At 41.3% G+C, this 19,763-nt stretch overlaps 1 protein-coding gene across 5 annotated transcripts in view; it reads left to right on the top strand.

Annotated features, from left to right (window-relative positions):
• The window catches only part of Shroom2 (shroom family member 2), a 169,677-nt gene that overhangs the window by 67,749 nt on the left and 82,165 nt on the right, over nt 1–19,763 (top strand). For all 5 annotated transcript variants that reach the window (XM_060375150.1, XM_060375149.1, XM_060375148.1 and 2 more), the window contains exon 2: nt 15,769–15,920. In XM_060375150.1, the coding sequence (XP_060231133.1) occupies nt 15,769–15,920 (152 nt within the window). The remainder of the gene's footprint in view (nt 1–15,768; nt 15,921–19,763) is intronic.

The following is a 19,763-nucleotide window of genomic DNA, read 5'->3' as shown; positions in this document are numbered from 1 at the left end:
ATGGCTTTGAGGCTTCAACTTTGTTATGTCAAGAATTGTAAGCCCAGAAAAAATAATGGCTCCATTCTTGATTCACATAAGTGTGCATGTGCATTCACTATGCATGTGGGGGAATTGGTCCTCATGGAAGCTAGAAAGAGTGTTAGATCCTCTGGAGCTGGGATTGTGAGCCACTTGAAGTAGGTGATATGAATCAAACTCAGGACTTCTGCAAGAACAATAAGCAATCTTAACTGCTGAGCTGTCTGTATAGACCCAGTTTTTATATCCACCCAAACTATGCATGAACTTAGAAGAAATAAACATATCATTAAGGAATTAAGATTTTCCCGTAGGATACTTGGCTGCTGAACAAGTGAGCATAGGGTGTCTAGTTTTTGTTTAGTCTTGTCTTGGTTAGTGTGGCATAAATTTCAAGTACCTTGCTGTGTTTTAGGTGACAGAGAAGAGTTACAACTTAAATAAGAGTGAGACTATTTTGGTTAGATTCTTGTATCATTATTTGTTGGACAAATAATACTAGTGAGATAAGAACTGTACTGACTTTCTTTTTTACATACTAAAATGTTTTTTATTTAAAAATGAGCAAATTTCTATTGTTTTATTATTTGGATTCGGTTTATCTTTTTAAATTTTTATTAATTACAATTTATTCACTTTGTATCCCCCCTGTAGCTCCCTCCCTACTCCCCTCCCAACCCCACTTTCCCTCCCCCTTCTCCACCCATGCCTCTCCCCCAGCCCACTGATAGGGGAAGTTTTCCTCCCCTTCCTTCTGATCCTAGTCTATCAGGTCTCATCAAGACTAGCATTGTCTTCCTCTGTCCTGGTAAGGCTGCTGTCCCCTCAGGGGGAGGTGATCAAAAACAGGCCAATCAGTTCATGTCAGAGACAGTCCCTGATCCCACTATCATGGAACCCACTTGGACCCTGAACTGCCATGGGCTACATCTGTGCAAGGGTTTTAGGTTATCTCCTCAAATGGTCCTTGGTTGAGCCATCAGTCTCAGAAAAGACCCCTGTGCCCAGATTTTTTGGTTCTGTTGTTCTCCTATGGCACTCCTGTCCTCTCCAGGTCTTACTATTTCCCACTTCTTCCATAAGATTCCACACACTCTGCCCAACAGTTGGCTATAAGTCTCAGCATCTGCTTTGATACCTTGCAGGGTAGAGTCTTTCAGAGGCCCTCTGTGGCAGGCTCCTGTTCTGTTTCCTGTTTTCTCCTTCTTCTGATGTCCATCTTCGCTGCCTTTCTGAATGGGGATTGAGCATTTTAGCCAGAGTCCTCCTTCTTGATTAGTTTCTTTAGGTTGTACTCACTTTCTTAAAACAATCAAGCAACCACAAAACTGCTTGTATGCATGTATTCCCATTGCTCTTAAAGTACATGTAAACTCTTATTACCTACCTCTATAATATATTTTTAAACTTCATTATGATTGAACTTCTGTATCCATTTATTCCATAGTCACTGGATGTGACCAACTATGAATCACAACAAATTTGGAGAAAAGATTTGTGATGAACATGTATATAGACTTTTTACCTCTTGTTATTAGTCTTTAAACAACATAGTGTAACAACTGTGTACATGGTACTTGCATTGTACTGGATATTATTGGCAATCCAGAGATGGGTTAAGTATTTTACAGGACATGAATAGATTGTATGTATGCACTGTGCCATAGCATATAAAGGATGTGATGGTCCTCAGACCTTGGTATCCACAGGGGATCCTAGAACACTGCCTACTCCATTGGATAACAAAGGCATCTGTACATTTCTGTGTTAGCAGGAAATGGAGGCATTGGATAAAAATAGAAATGTAGTAACACTATTGTAGGTGTAGGCCAAATTTAGTCTACTTTTATTCTTATTTCTCTATTGGTGGTGCTGAGGAGACTCTGTAGCCTCATCCATTTTCATCACACACTTAACCCCAGAAACATGTACATTTCCAACTGAGAGCTTTTTCTTTTAATGTTTGTTTTTGACAAGAATCACCAAAAAGTTTTTCAACTAAAAGATGGTCTTTATGATTATTAAGAGCATCACACTGTATTCAAGAGAAAGAGGAAGGCTGGTGGTGGTGGTGCCTATGAGTTCACTTCAAGGGAAGTTACTGTAGCTCAGTTGCCCTTCCCTCTTTCCTTCTTACGTGCACAGCCACAGTGCATTCAATTGTTTTTAAGAGCAACACATCCTTTGAACTATCCCTAGAATGGGAATGTCCATTAAAAATAAACAGCCATGTGTCCTGAGCAGCTGGAACTCTGTGTTCTAACACCCACGAGTTTCATTTCCTGTCTCTTGACTGTGTATCTGTTCTTCCAGATTGCTTTGTACTTTGAAAACTGCAGATTTCAGTAATCCTAGTAATATCTATGCAAGCAAGCACTTAAATGACCTGACTCCTCTTTACCCATAGATCTGTGAAAGCTGCCTAAGAGGAGCATTGTTGCTAGATGGGTGGAAAGCCTGTTTGGAAAACCTACTTAGACAGCCATGGTGGTATGGTGTTTTTTGTTGTTGTTGTTGTTGGTGGTGGTGGTGGTGACGCTATTTTGCTTGTCTATGCACAAGCTTACCTTTTTTTCCTTTCTCTTTCCTCTCCCAAATCATCTTATACTGAATACTGATCTATAGTCAGGAACTTTCCTTATCCTTGCTAATTCTTCTCTTCTTTTTTTTAGCCTTTCAAGAAATGGTGTCTATTGTATGGCAAGGGACATCTGTACAAGAGCGGAGAATATATTATTTGGTCTTTGTCCTTAGAAAGATTTTGGTTGGTGTTAGAGCTTTTTGTCACTGTGATAGGCTATCTGATAAAAATAACTCAGTGGAGGAAGGATTTATTTTGGCTCCTAGTTCATGGTCATCTGGCTCCATTGCTTCTGGGTCTCTGGTAAGGTAGACCATTAAGGCGAAAGAGTGTAGTGAAGCAGAGCTATTCACCTCACAATAGCCAGGAAACAGAGAAAGGGGCACAAGATCAGGGACATGATGGATCCATCTAGGTCATGATGTACTTTGTCCAACTACACCTCACCTCCCAGTAATGGCATTACATTATGAACTCACCAATGGGTTATTTTATGATTAGGTTAGAGCTCTCATGACCTAGTTACCCCTCAATTTCTCTACCAGGTAGGACCAAGCCTCCAATATGTAAGGTCTGGGGTTCTCTAGGCTGAATGTGAGTGAGTCAGAGTAATATAAACCAGTAATATTGGACAGTGTACTCATCATTATTGGGGTGTGTGACAGTAGTATGAATGGTTACTAGAATAAAAGACCTGTTTTGCATGGAAGTAGTAGAATAATGTTAAATATGATTGTCCCACATGGCCTCTCCACTGTTATGCATTCTGCTACAAACCAGGAGACTGAATTTGTGTAACCCAGGTAGCTCCCTGCTTTTTGCTGTAGTGCATAGGAAGTGACTTGGCTTTGGTTTTCTGTTCTATGTGAGCCATTCAGGATATCACCAGTAGATCATGTAACACTGTGGTTCTCCACTGGGAGGGATTGTGTCTCTCAGGAGACCTGTGAAAATTTCAGAGAGCTGAGAGTAGTAGCCAGCAGGTAAAGGCTGAGGATACTGCTAAACAGCCTACAAAGCTCAGGACATCCATTCTGCCCAAAGCAAAGAATGACCTAGTCCCAAAAGTTATCAGTGCTGAAGTTGAGAAGCTTGATTTAAGGTGAGGTATTCTGTCTGGTTATCCATTTTGCCCCAAATTTTTACTAACAAAATATTTGGGTAAAATAGCCAGTGTTGAGTTATTACAGGCAATATTGGTATAAACACTCTTCTGAGGGTCTTTGGTTAATGTACTGTTATGATTTGGATCTTAAAGCCCCGCTGAGGTTCCTGTATTAAAAGCAGCTAGTTTGTGGTGCTATTAGAAGACGGTGGAACCTCTAGGAAGTGGCACCGAGTAATAGGAAGATAGGCTATTGAGCGTGTGCCCTTGAAAGAAATGTTGATACCTCAGGCTTTGCCTCATTCACTTCTTGACTGCCTTGAGGTGAACAGATAGATACGTTCTACCAGGTGTTTCTGCTTCCCTGTTTACTGCTTTCTCACAAGCTCACAGGCAGCCTTTCAAGTGTTTCTCCTAGGCATTTTGTCACTGTTCTGGGAAGCTGACTATCACACATCTACACACATCTCCTTTTCTCTTGTGCATTATGTATCAGGCCATGGAGCTGTATATATACAAATGGTTGTATGTGTCTTTGTCCCTGTAGACATCGTGATCCTAACACCATTCTGAAGTTGGCACTTGTCCCACATTGCTGACTGCATAGGCTGACACTGCACAGCTGAGTAACTGAGGATAGGGACTTTTTTCTTTCTGGGTTTGGTCAGGAAGCAGAGGTACCAAGGGTTCTGTGGCAAGGTGATTTTTAAAAGCGTTCCAAGCACGAGAGACAGCCTCAGCTCCCCTTACTAGGAAGCCCACTTGGAGACTTGAGTCTATGGGCTGCATCTGAGCAGGGATTTTAGATTTCTCTCCACGCATGCTACTTGGTTTGAATACCAGTCTTTGCAGGGCCCTCTGGCCCTCAGGGGCCAGAGTTGTTTTTTTGTTTGTTTTTGTTTTTGGCTCTGTTGGTCTCCTTGTGGAGCTCCTGTCCCCTCCAGGTCTTTCTATCTCCCCCTTCTTTTGTAAAATTCCATGCACGATGTCCAAAGTTTGGCTATGAGCTAGGCCACAGAGGGAGACAATGCAGCCAGTTCTGATGAGACCTGATAGGCTAGGGTCAGATAGAAGAGGAGGAGGACCTCTCCTATCAGTGGACTAGAGGAGGGGCATAGCGGGAGAAGAGGGAGGGAGGGTAAAACCTGGAGGAGACAAGGGAGGGGGCCACAGCCTGGATACAAATTAAATAATTTGTAATAAATAAAAAAAGATTATTTGTTTAAAACAAAAGCGTTACACACTGATCTGACTGTGAGAAGAGTCACAGGCAAATGGAAGATTTTGGACTGGTTACCCCTTAACTAACTTAGATGGCAGATGGTTGTTAACACAACCCTTGCTTGCCAAGGCGAAGAAGATGTAGAGCAGTGGAGTGTGAAAACAGAGTGGATCCTTCTGGGCTCCTCTGCATCTATCTATCGCCCCTGTGACTGTTAATTGACCTCTTTCATCTGTTTCATCACCTCTGCCTTGGCAGCTTCCTCTTTTGACCTAATGAATAGAGATCCTTGAAAACAGTTTTCCTGACACATGCATAGTCTCTTCCTTCAGAGGACCAGCTGGTGAGATGTGCGTGTATTCTTTTCTGTTACTTGCTTGATTATAAATACAGGATATTTAGACCATGACATGTTTAACAGAGATTTGTGTTAGCCTGACAAGTTACCTACTCCCCTTCCCTCCATTGTCTTTCTATATAGGGCCCCAAATTTGCTGTGTAGCCTGCAACTCAGCTGGTCTCTAAGTCCAATCTTCCTGCCTCAACATTTTTGAGGGTTGGGATTACAGGTGAACTCTATTATCTCTGACAGAATCATATATTGGCTATGTGTCAGACAAGAGGTATATAGAAGTTTCTATAACATCACTAAGTATGGAACTCAGGTCCCTTTGCCCATCCTAAACAAATGCTCCACCACTTACCCATATCTCCCAGCTATTAAGTAGCATTTAATTCATAGGGGAAATGTGACCTGCTTTCTACCAAATTCACTTAGGCTAAACTTTTAAAAGTCACACCATTTACAAAATACATCTTTTTGTGTTTTCTGTAATGCTATACCAGCTGTATAGAAAACTTCTGTGTTTAGACCGTACAAATGTACAGGATAAATTGAATTTTTCTTCTGCCTTCATCTCCCAAGTGCTGGAATTACAGGTAGCCCCACCACACCTGGCTTTAATCCCAATCTGACACAAAGAGATTGTAAGAATAAGACTGATCTGTGAATATCCTTGTGTTAAGACTTTGCAGCATATCTCATTCTACTCAGTTTTATCTTCCTTGTTTTTTTTAGAGTGTTTTTGTTTTCTCCCATTCTCCTGTTCTTTCTTCTCTCTTCTTACTTTTCCTTCCTTCCCTTCCCCTTTTCCCTTCCCTTCGCTTTCCTTCTCATTTCCCCTTTCCTTAACTTTCCTCTCCTTCCCCTTTTTCTTTACCTTCTGTTTCCCTTCCTCTCCCCCTTCTCTTTCTAATTTGAGGTAGGGTCTCTGTAGCCGAGGTTAGTCTTGAGTAGAATAATGTAGTTGAGGATGACCTTGGACTCTGGATCCTCTTGCCTCCAACCTCCCCAGTGCTGGGATTATGGATATTTGTCACCATGCCCGGGTATCCTGGTGTGTTTTTTTTTTTTTTTTTTTAAATTATACTTTATTTACTTTGTATCCCCCCTCTAGTTCCCTTCCTCCTCGACTCCCAATCCTTCCCTTCTTCCCCCTTCTCCACACACTCCCCTCCCCAAGTCCACTGGTAGGGGAGGGTTTCTTTTTCTTACTTTTGATCCTAGTCTGTTAGGTCTCATCAGGAGTGGCTGTATTGTCTTCCTCTGTGGCCTGGTGAGGCTGCTCCCCCCTCAGGGAGAGGTGATCAAAGAGCATGCCAATCAGTTCATGTCAGAAGCAGTCCCTGTTTCTATTACTATGGAACCCACTTGGACACTGAACTGCCATGGGCTACATCTGTGCAGGGGTTCTAGGTTATCTCCATGAATGGTACTTGGTTGGAGTATGAGTCTCAGGAAAGACCCCTGTGCTCAAATTTTTTGGTTCTGTTGCTCTCCTTGTGGACCTCCTGTCCTCTCCAGATCTTACTGTTATTTCCCACTTCTTTCATAAGATTCCCTGCATTCTGCCCAAAGTTTGGACACACACGGTACATACTCACTGATATAGACATATAATATAGGATAAATTTACTAAAATCTGTACACCTAAAGAAACTAATCTAGAGGGAGGACTCTGGCTAAAATGCTCAATCCCCACTCGGAAAGGCAAAGAGGATGGACACCAGAAGAAGAAAACAAGAAACAAGTTAGGAGCCTCCCACAGAGGGCCTCTGAAAGGCTCTGCCCTGCAGACTATCAAAGCAGATGCTGAGACTTATGGCCAAACTTTGTTTACTTGCTTTTGTTGTTTTGCTTTGTTAAGATTTGGTCTGACTGTAGCCCAGACTGGCTTGGAGTTCCCACTTACATTAAGTCAGCCTCCCAATCGCTGAAATTGCAGCAGTACATTACCAAACTCAGTTTAGACAATTAGACAATTTTTGGATGAGCAAAGTAAAACTAAAAAAAAAAAAATAAGTAACTTTTTTCAAATCCTATACAGACAAGTCTTTCCCTCCTCAATGTTTTGTAAGCCTTCCATGACACAAACCTTTTCCCATCTTGCCACCTGTTTTTTTAATTTATATTTTGGGTTTTGTTGTTAGTGGTGGTGGTGTTTTTGTTTTTTTCCCCTACTCTGTGACATTAGGGCTGTGCATGTGGTAGTGCATTTGCCTCCGAACTTTTATCAGTCAGTTTTGGATAACAAACCACACATTAATTAAAATAATGCTAATGCAAATCAGAATTTGGTGAGTTGGCTGTGTTGTTTTCTGTTTTCTCTCTTCATAAAAACAAATTAGAGCAGTTGCCATACAGACTGGAGGGCTTTGAAAGCAAGACTTATTTACTCTGTGCCTGTGGCTCTTTATAAAATAATAATAATAATATCCTGCTCATGTTCCTATAGTCATAGTTGCTCAGGATGCTGAGGCAGGAGATTTCTTTGAGTGTGGTAGTTTGGAGCTAATCTTGGCACCATAGTGAGGGCTCATTACTTAAAAACTGCACAAAACTAACATCAGGTTGTTTTTGACTTGGTATTAACTAGTAACTACCACAGGTAACAAAAACTCAAAAGAAATGTGAGTAGCATATAAAGAAGAAGGAAGAGTCTGTCTGTGTAAAAAAAAAAAAAAAAAAAAAAAAAAAAAAACCTGTCTTCCCCAGCCCCACAAAGCTTAGCTGTCTATTTCAGTGACTCACGTCTTGTGTGCATGCATGTGTGCATGAGCACTTGAGTGCTTGTGTGTGTGTGTGAGAGAGAGAGAGAGAGAAAGAGAGAGAGAGACTGTGTTTATGTTTGACTTATCTGTCTCCTCTCTAGATAGGGAAGACATTCAGTGAAGGCCACAGGCTATCAGAAAACCGCCCTGAGCTATGGGGTGTGCGCAAAGGTCACTAGGTTAGGATGCACACGAAACTCTAGAAAGCCATTTTGAAAGTTGTTGGCTAAAACTCACTGGAAAGCTGCCCAAAGCGTGTTAATGAAACTAAGAAAGGCACCGTTGAAGCTACTGTCACTAGGTGTATCACAGGAGCCCTATGTCCCACAAGACAGGCAGAGGAAATCATGTGAGATAAAGAAGGAAAACCAGTCTTCCCTTGGTGTCCCTCCAGTGCCCTCTTCTGACAGTACTGAACAAATGCAGACTGTGGCTTCAGGAGAAATGTTCCCAGGGTGGGGTATTGTTTCAGAGCTTGTGCCTTACTGTCATTGAGATGTGCATCTTGGCCTTGGAGGGTCAAGTCAGTATGGTTCTAGAGTTCTTCCTTCCTTCAGCACTGTTTCGGATGAGAAGTTGAGGCACTGGATTGCTAACTGGTGCTGCTTTGCTAACTGAGAATATGCAGTTTTCAAATCCTTTGTCTCTGAAGAAATACAACTTTTTCCAGAAAATTGTTTTCTGGATTTATTTGTTTTTCTCTTCATGGGTGTCTTTTAGGCACATTGTAGCTGGTGTTGTCTCCAGTACAACCTTATCTTGATAGAGATTTACCAGGTACTGTAGTCTTTAGGTCTTCACCCCATCTGGAGAAGAAGCCAATAGTTCTGGGCTTTATGGCCATCATCATGAAAGCTGTGAGTCTTTGCCACAGAATGTAAATGGCTTCCTGTCTCCCATTCTATCCTACCTGGATGCTGAGGTTGCCTTTCTGCTTTGCAAAAATTTGACTCAGTACCTGGTTCTCTCACTCAAAAGTACAGTTAGCTCCTTTTTGTTCACTAATAGCTGTGTGCACATCCCCTGGATCTTGTTTTTGCCATGAGAGATTGAGGCCCCATGGGCACCTCCAGTTCTCATTTTGGTGTCTACACGCCCCTGCCCTTGCATCAGAACTTGTCACCAATCCAGCATCTTTTAAGTATTTCATCTACCTGTCTCTGTCTGTCACCCCATCCAGGCCACATCTGCCTTTCTGTGTCTTAAGGCCAAGTAAAACCTGGGTCTCATTTCACGCATGGACGGAAGGATTATTAGACCTCTATATTCTTATTCCCTGAAGTTCCACCTTAATGGTATTTCCCAACTTGTTGAACACCCCACCCTCGACCTGAGTCAAGCTTGATTTCCGAAAGAGCTGAGTCCAAACCAAAGAGAATGAGTAAGGGACTTAAGAAGACTGAGAAGTCATTATTCTCCTATCTCACAAAAGGCATAGCCTGGTCATGCACTTTATGTTATTCACTGGAAGGTAAAATATTCAGGAGATAATTACAGCTGATAACTTGCAGGTGTGACTCATGTTTTGAAGTATGATCTCAGGCTCATAAAATATCGAAGTTCTTTTTCCCTATTTCATTCTGATGACTGGACATTGGAGTATGTTTCACTCCTCCAAGCTCAGAATTTTACTTCAGCGTGTCTTCTTTCTTTCACCACAAGAGTCCTACTTGCCGTAGTTGTCTTAACCCTCTTCTGTCAGGAGCACTGAAAACACTTTAGGGGTGGCTATTCATCAGGGCTGCACTGGTTCCTTGACCCTCATTTAACACAAGTGCTTGCTATAGCCTAGGTTGTCCTCAAACTTGCAATTCTCCTAATTTAGCCCCCACACCCCAACTGCAAGGCTTTTAGGTGTCTGCTACCATGTGTGGTTCTTTCTGTTTTATTCTTTCATTAAAGAAATTTGTTTAGATTCAAACTACAAAGTTAATCATACTGAAGCAGTTATTTTCATTGTAAGTTCACACTTGACTTCTCTGCCCTCCCTCACTCACCTCCACTACCTGAAGAACAGTGCCCACATTCTACTTCAAGGTCAAGTTCTCAGTCTTCTCACTTTCTTCCCATATCCTCCCACATTCCTGTGTATTCTTTACACTCTTTCCCCTGACTCATCCTTCTGGCATGCCTCCATTTCCTGCCTACATGTTTCCTCATGTCAAGACCTCCATGGAATGTCCCCCCTAATCCTGCTGCCTTCCTTTCAAGTTGCTCCCTTTGTTTGTAGAGCCTTTATATCTCTGCTCTGAACCCCAGGTGAACATGGCCCTTCGTATTTCCATTATACTAAACTGTTTAATTTGTAGTGTACCTGGTTCCCTGTAGAATTCATTTTGTCTTGCCAACACTTCATTCTTTACTCTAAGGGTCTATAGCATTGACATATTGGTAGTAACAACACACACTCTGACTTTACTTAGAGATGGCAGTGGCCAGCTTTTTGTTTTCTGATTACATTCCTCCTTCACACATAAATACCTTTTGTCAAGGGAACAATGGAAAGGAGAATATCGTGCTGTTTCCCAAATGCAAACATGTTTTCCCTGGAAAATATAGGTGGGGCTTAGTTGACTAAGGCAGGTGGGTGTTGTGTTTGTAAATAGTCTTTATTTACTTCTTGTCTTTGTAGACAAGAAATAACAGGTATCTTCATTCTTTCTTGAAAAGGTGGAAGGACTCAAATGAGATCAGTTTGATAGAATGTCCCAGAACTTATAAGTGTTTGTGGGAACAGGACAAAATAGGTGTATCTTAAAATCTGGTCATCATAACTGAGTCAGACTTAGATAATACATCATTTTGAGGAAGTACTGCTCCAAAAACTGTCTTGACCATGAATAGTCGCATATGTAATAATTCCACTCTTGGAAACTCAAGGGCAGTGTGTGACACTTTGTGAGAACCAGTCTCAGAAAAACTGGGACTGGAGATACTTAGGTCTGTCATAGAGTGCTTGGCTTATATACATAAAGCCTTGGGTTCAGTTCCTAGCTCAATAAACCTGTCACCACGAATTTCCTAAAGATTTTTCTTAATGTTAGTAGAATTAAAAGGTTTTAGGGTCGAAGATGTATTGTACAGTTTAGCCTCTGTCAGTTTTATACTGGGCCAGGGTAGTTTTCTTCCTGTTATTTATTTAGGAATATACAACTTTTTATTGCGTGAAAATGTATCTAACATAAAGTTGAACATTTAAAGCATTTAAAGTAGATTCAGTGGCATTAGGTGCATTTTTACCAGTGTCCATATGTTGTACAACCTTCCATCATGTCATATTGAAACTCCCTAGCCCTATTAAGCACTAGCTCACCATTTCAATCCTACTTTGCAGCGCCTGGGAACCACCAATCTGCTTCTGTCTTTATGGTTTTGAGTATTTAGGTACCTCATATAAATGGAGTTACATAGTTTTGTGTTTGTTTTTTTTTAATCTGTTGTATGCCTTACAGTGTAATGTCAAGATTCATCTTTATTGTAACATATGACAGAGCATCCTTTTGGAGGCCATGAGGATAGTTGGATGGAACCTCAGATATTATGTGTGCCGTGTATGTACCCTACCTCTGAGCTACATTTCATCCCCACTTTTACAAAAGGACTGGGTAATAATCTGTTGTACATGTGTATATTTTACTTATGTATTCACCTACTAATGGGCATTAATATACATAGATATAATGTACATTATATATAATGTAATATATATAATTGTTTAGTAGTATAAAATAATATATAATATTATATATTATAATATAAAGATATGATATAATATAATATATAAAGATATAATACAGTTATTTAGTAGTGAGGCCCAAATTAGTTTCTGTTTCTCAGCCCACCAACCAGGGACCCAGAGTCCTACCAAATTGAAGAGTATGATGTTGAGATTCTACCAGCTGGGGAGTGATCCCAGTTACAGTGTTCCTGGGTTTTGGGTTGTGTTCTCTTCTACCACAATTAACAGTCCAGGATCTGTTCTTGGTGTTCATTCTTCCTCCTTGTCCATTCTCCTTCCTTCATAGTCTGCACTATAGCTAAGATGTCTCCATTGGTACCCTAACCTCACCCCCAGGCTTTAAATACTTCCTGCTTCTGGTTACTCCACATGTAGGATACATTTCCTTGAGTCCTGCCCTCAGACAGCCAGTTGGCCACATGTTCTTCTACCTAAGTGCTCCTGAATCTTTCATATGAGACTTGTCAAAACCTCATTGTTTTTTTTTTCTTAATGTCACATGCATTTTAGCTGTATGTACATGGCTGACTGTGCTGTATTGAGTCAGGTATAAATTAAGCATGTCTGTTATGACACTGGGATAAAATTGTCTAGACTTGCTGGGTGTGGTAACACATATCTTTAATTTAAGCACTTGAAAGACAGAGACAGGTGGTAATTCTCTGTGAGTCTGAGTACGTCCTTGTCGATAAAGCAAGTTGTAGGTCAGTCAGGACTATACAGTTAGATCCTGTTTCAAGAAGAAAAAAAAATCTGGATTTTTGAAGTGAGTTTTATTAGGTGGACTACTTCCTGTTTTTGTTAGGAGTGTTTGTTTGAACCCAAGAGGCCTCATGAGCAAAGACAAGTGCTTCACCACTAAATTACATCCCTAGCCCATTTTTCATAAAATGTTAAAATTTCATTCATTATTTCATTCATTATTTCAATTATTCAGCTCTCTCTCTCTCTCTCTCTCTCTCTCTCTCTCTCTCTGTGTGTGTGTGTGTGTGTGTGTGTGTGATACCTGTGGAACTCTGGACAACTTGCAAGAGTCAGTTTTCTACTTCCATTGAGTGAGTGTTGGTTCTCTCTTTTTACCATGTGGAGCCTGGGGACCAAAATCAGTCCATCAGGCTTGACAGCAAGCACCTTTGTCTGCTGAAACATCTTGCTGCCCCCAGCTCAGTTTTTTTGCTTTTTGTTTGGGAGCAAGGGTGGCTAAGTTACTGCCTAAGCCTCCTGAGTAGTGGAGATTACAATCTTGTTCCTTCAAGAAAAGGTAGGAGTACTATTTTAATTTTTTGTATAATATGACCTATAGTGAATAATTTCCTTTTTAGCTTGAAACCTCAGTTCTCCTGAGGAGTTGGTAGAGATTTTAAGAAAATATGTAGATATATTTATTTTGGTAGTTCTTTAGAAGCAGGGTTTCACTTTGTAGCTCAGGTTGGCCTGAAAGTTGTAGAAATCTCCTGTCTTTGTCTCTTGGAAAAACCCCACTGGTAATCAAATAGTGTGGTGCTCAGTGTACAATCTGTTAGCTGGTTTTCTTTTTTGAGACAGCGTCTCACCATATGCTCCAGGCTGTTTTCAAACTGAGGATCCTTTTGTCTCATATTCTGTGGTGGTACACACCTTTTTAAACAGGTATGTGTCTTTGTAGTAAATATAAAAGTGTTAACAAGAATATGGAAAATTCAGAATCTTTATGGACTGCCTCTGGGAAGTGAAGTACTGTCGTTGTTTTGGAAAACAGCTTATAGTTCCTTAGAATATTAAATATGATTACCATAGGACCCATCATTTCTTTTTGTAGGTATACCCAACAAAAACAAAAACATGTTCACATACAACCTTGAATACCAGTATTTATGAAAGCATTATTCATAATGAATAAAAACAGAAAAACTTACATGAGTATAAGCTAAGAGATCTGAACAAAATATACTTTATTTAACGATAAAACATAATGAAGTAATAACATGCTATATAACACAGCTGCTTACTGAAAATACTATGCTAAATGAGAGAAACTAAACATTATAAGGCCATATATCCTCCTGTCCTCTCCAGATCTTACTATTTCCCACTACTTTCATAAGATTTCCTGCATTCTGCCCAAAGTTTGGCCATAAGTCTCAACATCTGCTTTGACAGTCTGCAGGGCAGAGCCTTTCAGAGGTCCTCTGTGGGAGGCTCCTAACTTGTTTCCTGTTTTCTTCTTTTGATGTCCATCCTCTTTGCCTTTCTGGATGGGGATTGAACATTTTAGCCAGAGACCGCCCTCTAGATTAGTTTCTTTGCATGTACAGATTTTAGTAGGTTTATCCTATATTATATGCCTATATGAGTGAGTATATACCATGTGTGTCTTTCTGCTTCTGGGATAGCTCACTCAGGATGATCTTTTCCAGTTCCCACCATTTACCTGCAAATTTCATGATCTCCTTGTTTTTCATTTCTGAGTAATATTCCGTTGTGTAGATATACCACAATTTCTGTATCCATTCTTCAGTTGAGGGGCATCTGGGTTGTTTCCAGCTTCTAGCTATTACAAATAAGGCTGCTACAAACATGGCTGAGCAAATGTCCTTATTGTGTACTTGAGCCTCTTTTGGATATATGCCTAGGAGTGATATAGCTGGATTCTGAGAAAGTGCCAGATTGATTTCCAGAGTGGTTGTACAAGTTTACATTCCCACCAGCAGTGGACAGGAGGTCCACTTTTAGAGCAACAAAACCAAAAAAAAAAAAAAAAATTAAGCACAGGGGTCTTTTCTGAGACTCATACTCCAACCAAGTACCATTCATGGAGATAACCTAGAACCCCTGCACAGATGTAGCCCATGGCAGTTCAGTGTCCAAGTGGGTTCCATAGTAATGGAAACAGGGACTGCTTTTGACATGAACTGATTGGCCTGCTCTTTGATCACCTCTCCCTGAGGGGGGAGCAGCCTCACCAGGCCACAGAGGAAGACAATGCAGCCACTCCTGATGAGACCTAACAGACTAGGATCAGAAGGAAAAAAAAGAAACTTTTCCCTACTAGTGGACTTGGGGAGGGGAGTGTGTGGAGAAGGGGAAGGAAGGGAGGGGTTGGAAGGCGAAACTAGAGGGGGGATACAAAATAAATAAAGTGTAATTGAAAATAAAATAAAAATTTTTAAAAGCCATATATATTAGATGACTCTATTTATTTGAAGTTTCCAAAGCAGAAAAATCTGTAGACTTACTGTATTAGAAAGCTGGATGGTGGTGACAGTGAAGGCTTGAAATCCCAGCTACTCCAGAAGCTGAGCCAAGGGGGTCGTAAGTTCAAGGTTACCCTGGGCTATATAATGAGACCCTTTCTCAGTGAATTAGTGAGTGATGAATGAATAGTACTAGGGACATAGCTCAGTGGGGCTGGGTTCATTCTCCCATACTGAAGGAAAGAAAGTAAGAAAAGGAAAGACCATTATTAGGAATATTATAACCAGACTGCTTCATGAGCATGAGGTTTCTTGGGGTCAAGGAAATGTTCTGAAATTGATGGTGACTATGCAACTCTGAATGAACTAAAACTTGGCTTTTATGAGTGGATATATGGAATTTGAATTATATCTCAAAAGTGCTACTAAAACAAGGTAATGGATTAAGGTAACTAGCAAATGATTCAAAATTATTGCTCGGGATAAGGAATTTCAGAATATGAATCTGGTTGGGGGCCATTGTTTTGGTTATATGGTTTTCTGAGTCTTTCCATTCTTTCTTCAGTGTACGTGTGTCCTGGGGACTAACCAGGATGAGGGATGCTGTATAATTAGCATTGTATTAGTGTGACCTTGGTCCTTTTGTGGGAATGAGCTCAGCTTCCAGGGCCTGTTTCTCCCAAGCTTCCTGTTTCCTTTTACTCTTGAGTTTTACTCTGTGACCTGCTTGAAGCCTTCCCATGTTATATTCCAAGCTACGTGAGAGGGCCTTGCTATGGGTCAGGAATGTTAATGGAACCCACTTTTCTATCACAGATTGAAGAAGGAAGCAAGGCTGCAGCAGTTGACAAGCTACTCGCTGGAGATGAGATCGTGGCCATCAATGATGTGAGTCTCTCAGGATTCAGACAAGAAGCAATTTGCCTGGTGAAAGGCTCCCACAAGACTCTGAAGCTTGTGGTCAAAAGGTGAGATGTGTGCCTCTTCTTTATTCACCAAAACAGAAAGGCATGCAATGTTAAAGTGCCAAGCCTGTGTGGCGTGTACATGTGTTAGAGATCTCGATGTGCATGTCAACTTAAAATTATAATTTTCTCTCATTAGCTTCTAAAGACTGTTCCAGGATTCCCCTTTTGGATACCAGAACCTGTATATACCTCAGCCCTTTCTAGAAAATGCCATCATATTTGTATATAACCTGGGCACATCCTCTCACATGCTTTAAATAATCTCTAAGCCACCTAAACTTTTAAGTTGCCATGACAAAAGTACCTGACAGTAACAACCTAAAGGAGAGATTCCTTTTTGGCTCATGGTTTCAAGGGATTTCTGCCCATCACATTAGATGAGGAATGGGTTTACAGTGGTAGAAGTATTGTAGCAGACTCCTCCTTCACATTTTTTTGCTGACTAAGAAGCAGAAGAGATGAACCAGAACCAGAGCTGGACTAAAACACTTGAAGGCTTGTCCTCAGTAACCTTCTTCCAGTAACCAGACCCCCCTCTTTTGAAGGCTCCACTGCCTTCAAAGCACAGAGCTGTCAGGGACACTCTGCTCCCAGTTGTTCATAGAAGGTGGTGGACTACTGGTTTTGATTTTTTTCCCCCCCTGAGACAGGGTTTCTCTGTGTACCCCTGGCTGTTCTCGAACTCACTCTGTAGACCAGGCTGGTCTCAAACTCACAGAGATGTCTCTGCCTCTGCTTCCCAGGTGCTGGATTGAAGGCATGCCACCACTTGCCTGGCCTGGTTTTGATTCTTAAGCATGAAATACAGAGTGGTTGCATCACAGGTGAAGATAACAGATACTAGGTTTATAATACTGTGCTGCAGTTTGGGGAGCAAACTGCCTGTTCCTGTAAATTAGATTGAGGGTAGGCACTTAGAAAATGAAATTAGGGGCATAATGTTTTTATGTACATGATAAAAACAGTGCCCCCAGGTATCAGGAGAAAATTTGTATTTTATTGTTTCAGGGATTGCAGGCATGTGCTATTGAACCTAGCTACTTTTTTTTTAAATTTACTTACTGTTTTATTTTTTTAATTTTTATTTTTTTACACTTTATTTACTTTATATCCCCCCATAAGCCCCTCCCTCTTCCCCTCCCGATCCCACCCTCCTTCCCCCTTCTTCATGCATACCCCTCCCCAAGTCCACTGATAGGGGAGGTCCTCCTCTCCTTCCTTCTGATCTTAGTCTATCAGATCACATCCGGAGTGGCTGCTTTGTCATCTTCTGTGGCCTGGTAAGACTGCTCTCCCCTCAGGGGGAGGTGATCAAAGAGCAGGCCTATCAGATTGTGTTGGAGGCAGTCCCTCTTCCCATTGCTATGTAACCCACTTAGACACTAAACTGCCATGGATTACATCTGCGCAGGGGATTCTTTTTTTTTTTTTTTTTTTTTTTTTTATAAAATCAATGTAGTCATTGATTTAATTAAAAAGTTACGCTGGGCATGGTGATCCATGCTTTCAATCCCAGTATATGTGAAGCAGAAACAGGTAGATCACTGAGTTCAAGGCCAACAAGGCTTTGAACATATAATTATGTATAATTGTGCCTGCCTCAAAAAATTTAAGTCAGTTACTTCAGATTTTAGCACACTTGGAAAAACATACTTCTTTTTAATTTTTTTTATTTTTTTATAATTTATTCACTTTATAACCCTATTATCGCCTCCTCCCTCATCTCTTCTTGATTTCACCCTCCCTTCATCTCTCCCCCAATCCCTTTTCCCTAGTCCGCTAAAAGGGGGAGTCTTCCTCTGCCACTTGACCCTAGCCTATCAAGTCTCATCAGGACTGCTTGTATTTTCTTCCTCTGTGGCCTGGCAAGGCCAAATCACTAGAGGGAAGTGATCAAAAAGCAGGTAACCCAGTTCATGTCAGAGATAAACCCTACTCCACTTACTAGGAGACCCACATGGAGATTGAGCTGCCTATGGGCTACATCTTAGCATGGTATGTAGGTCCTCTCCAATCATGGTTCTTGGTTGGTGCATCAGTCTCTGCAGGGCCTCTGGGCCCAGATTTTTTGGCTTTGTTGGTCTCCTTGGGGAGCTCCTGTCCCCTTGGGGTCTTTTTGTCTGCCATACCTTCTTGCATAAGACTCCCTACCCTCTGCCCAAAGTTTGGCTGTGAGTCTCTGCATCTTCTTTGATCCCCTGTTGGCTGTAATCTTTCAGAGGACATCTATGGTAGGCTCCTTCCCTGTTTCCTGTCTTCTACCGCTTCCAGTGTCTGTCTTGGAAAAACATATTTCTTTTTTTTAATTCTTTATTAATTACACTTTATTCACTTTATATCCCCCTGTGATTCTCTCCCTCCTCCTGTCCCAATCCCTGCCTTCCTCCACCCTCTGCATTCGTGCCCCTCCCCAAGTCCACTGGTAGGGGTGGTCTTCTTTTCCTTCCTTCTGACTCTAGTCAATTAGGTCTCAACAGGAGTGGCTGCATTGTCTTCTTCTGTGGCCTGGTAATGCTGCTTCCCCCTCAGCGGGAGGTAATTAAAGAGCAGGCCAATCAGTTCATGTCAGAGCCAGTCCCTGTTCCTATTACAATGGAACCCACTTGGATACTGAACTGCCATGGGCTACATCTGTGCAAGGGTCTTAGGTTATCTCCATGCATAGTCCTGGGTTGGAGTATCAGTCTCAGGAAAGACCCCTGTGCTCAGAATTTTTAGTTCTGTTGCTCTCCTTGTGGAATTCCTCCCTCTCCAGATCTCACTGTTTCCCACTTCTTTCTTAAGATTCCATGCACTCTGCCCAAAGGTTGCCCATAAGTCTCAGCATCTGCATTGATAGTCTGCAGGGCAGAGCCTTTCAGAGGTCCTCTGTGTCAGGCTCCTGACTTGTTCCCTCTTTTCTCCTTCTTTTGATGTCCATCCTATTTGCCTCTCTGGATAGGAATTGAGCATTTTAGCAAGAGTCCTCCCTCTTGATTAGTTTCTTTAGGTGTACAGATTTTAGTAGGTTTATCCTATATTATATGTCTATATGAGTGAGTATATACCGTGTGTGTCTTTCTGCTTCTGGGACAGCTCACTCAGGATGATCTTTTCCAGATCCCACCATTTACCTGCAAACTTCATGATTTCCTTGTTTTTTATTGCTGAGTAATATTCCATTGTGTAGATATACTACAATTTGTGCATCCATTCCTCCACTGAGGGGCATCTGGGCTATTTCCAGCTTCTGGCTATTACAAAAAGCTGCTACAAACATGGTTGAGCAAATGTCCTTATTGTGTACTTGAGACTTTTTTGGGCATATGCTTAGGAGTGGTATGGCTGGATCTTGAGGAAACGCTATTCCTAGTTGTCTGAGAAAGTGCCAGATTGCTTTCCACCAGAGTGGTTCTACAAGTTTACATTTCCACCAGCAGTGGAGGAGGGTCCCCCTTTCCCCACAACCTCTCCAGTGTGTGTTGTCTCTTGAGTTTTTGTTCTTAGCTGTTCTGATGGGTGTAAGGTGAAATCTTAGGGTCATTTTGATTTGCATTTCCCTGATGGCTAATGAGGTTGAACATTTCTTTAAGTGTTTCTCTGCCATTCGATATTCCTCTATTGAGAATTCTCTGTTTAGCTCTGTGCTCCACTTTTTAATTGTATTTCTTGATTTTTTTTTCTGGGAAAAACATATTTCTAAGGAGCAACTCTTCCTTTTCTTCTCTCTCACTCTTTTTTTAGCTACAAGGAGAATTAAAGGTAGATGTTCAGAGATGAGTAAAGATGGGATGAAGATTTGGTTCAGTTGGTAAAGCATACAAGTTCAGAGACTGGAGTTCAAATTTCCAGCACTTGGGAAAC

Source organism: Meriones unguiculatus, chromosome X (genome assembly GCF_030254825.1).
Source record: "Meriones unguiculatus strain TT.TT164.6M chromosome X, Bangor_MerUng_6.1, whole genome shotgun sequence".
Classification (NCBI taxonomy): Eukaryota; Metazoa; Chordata; class Mammalia; order Rodentia; family Muridae; genus Meriones; species Meriones unguiculatus.
This window is presented reverse-complemented; position numbering and strand designations above follow the sequence as displayed.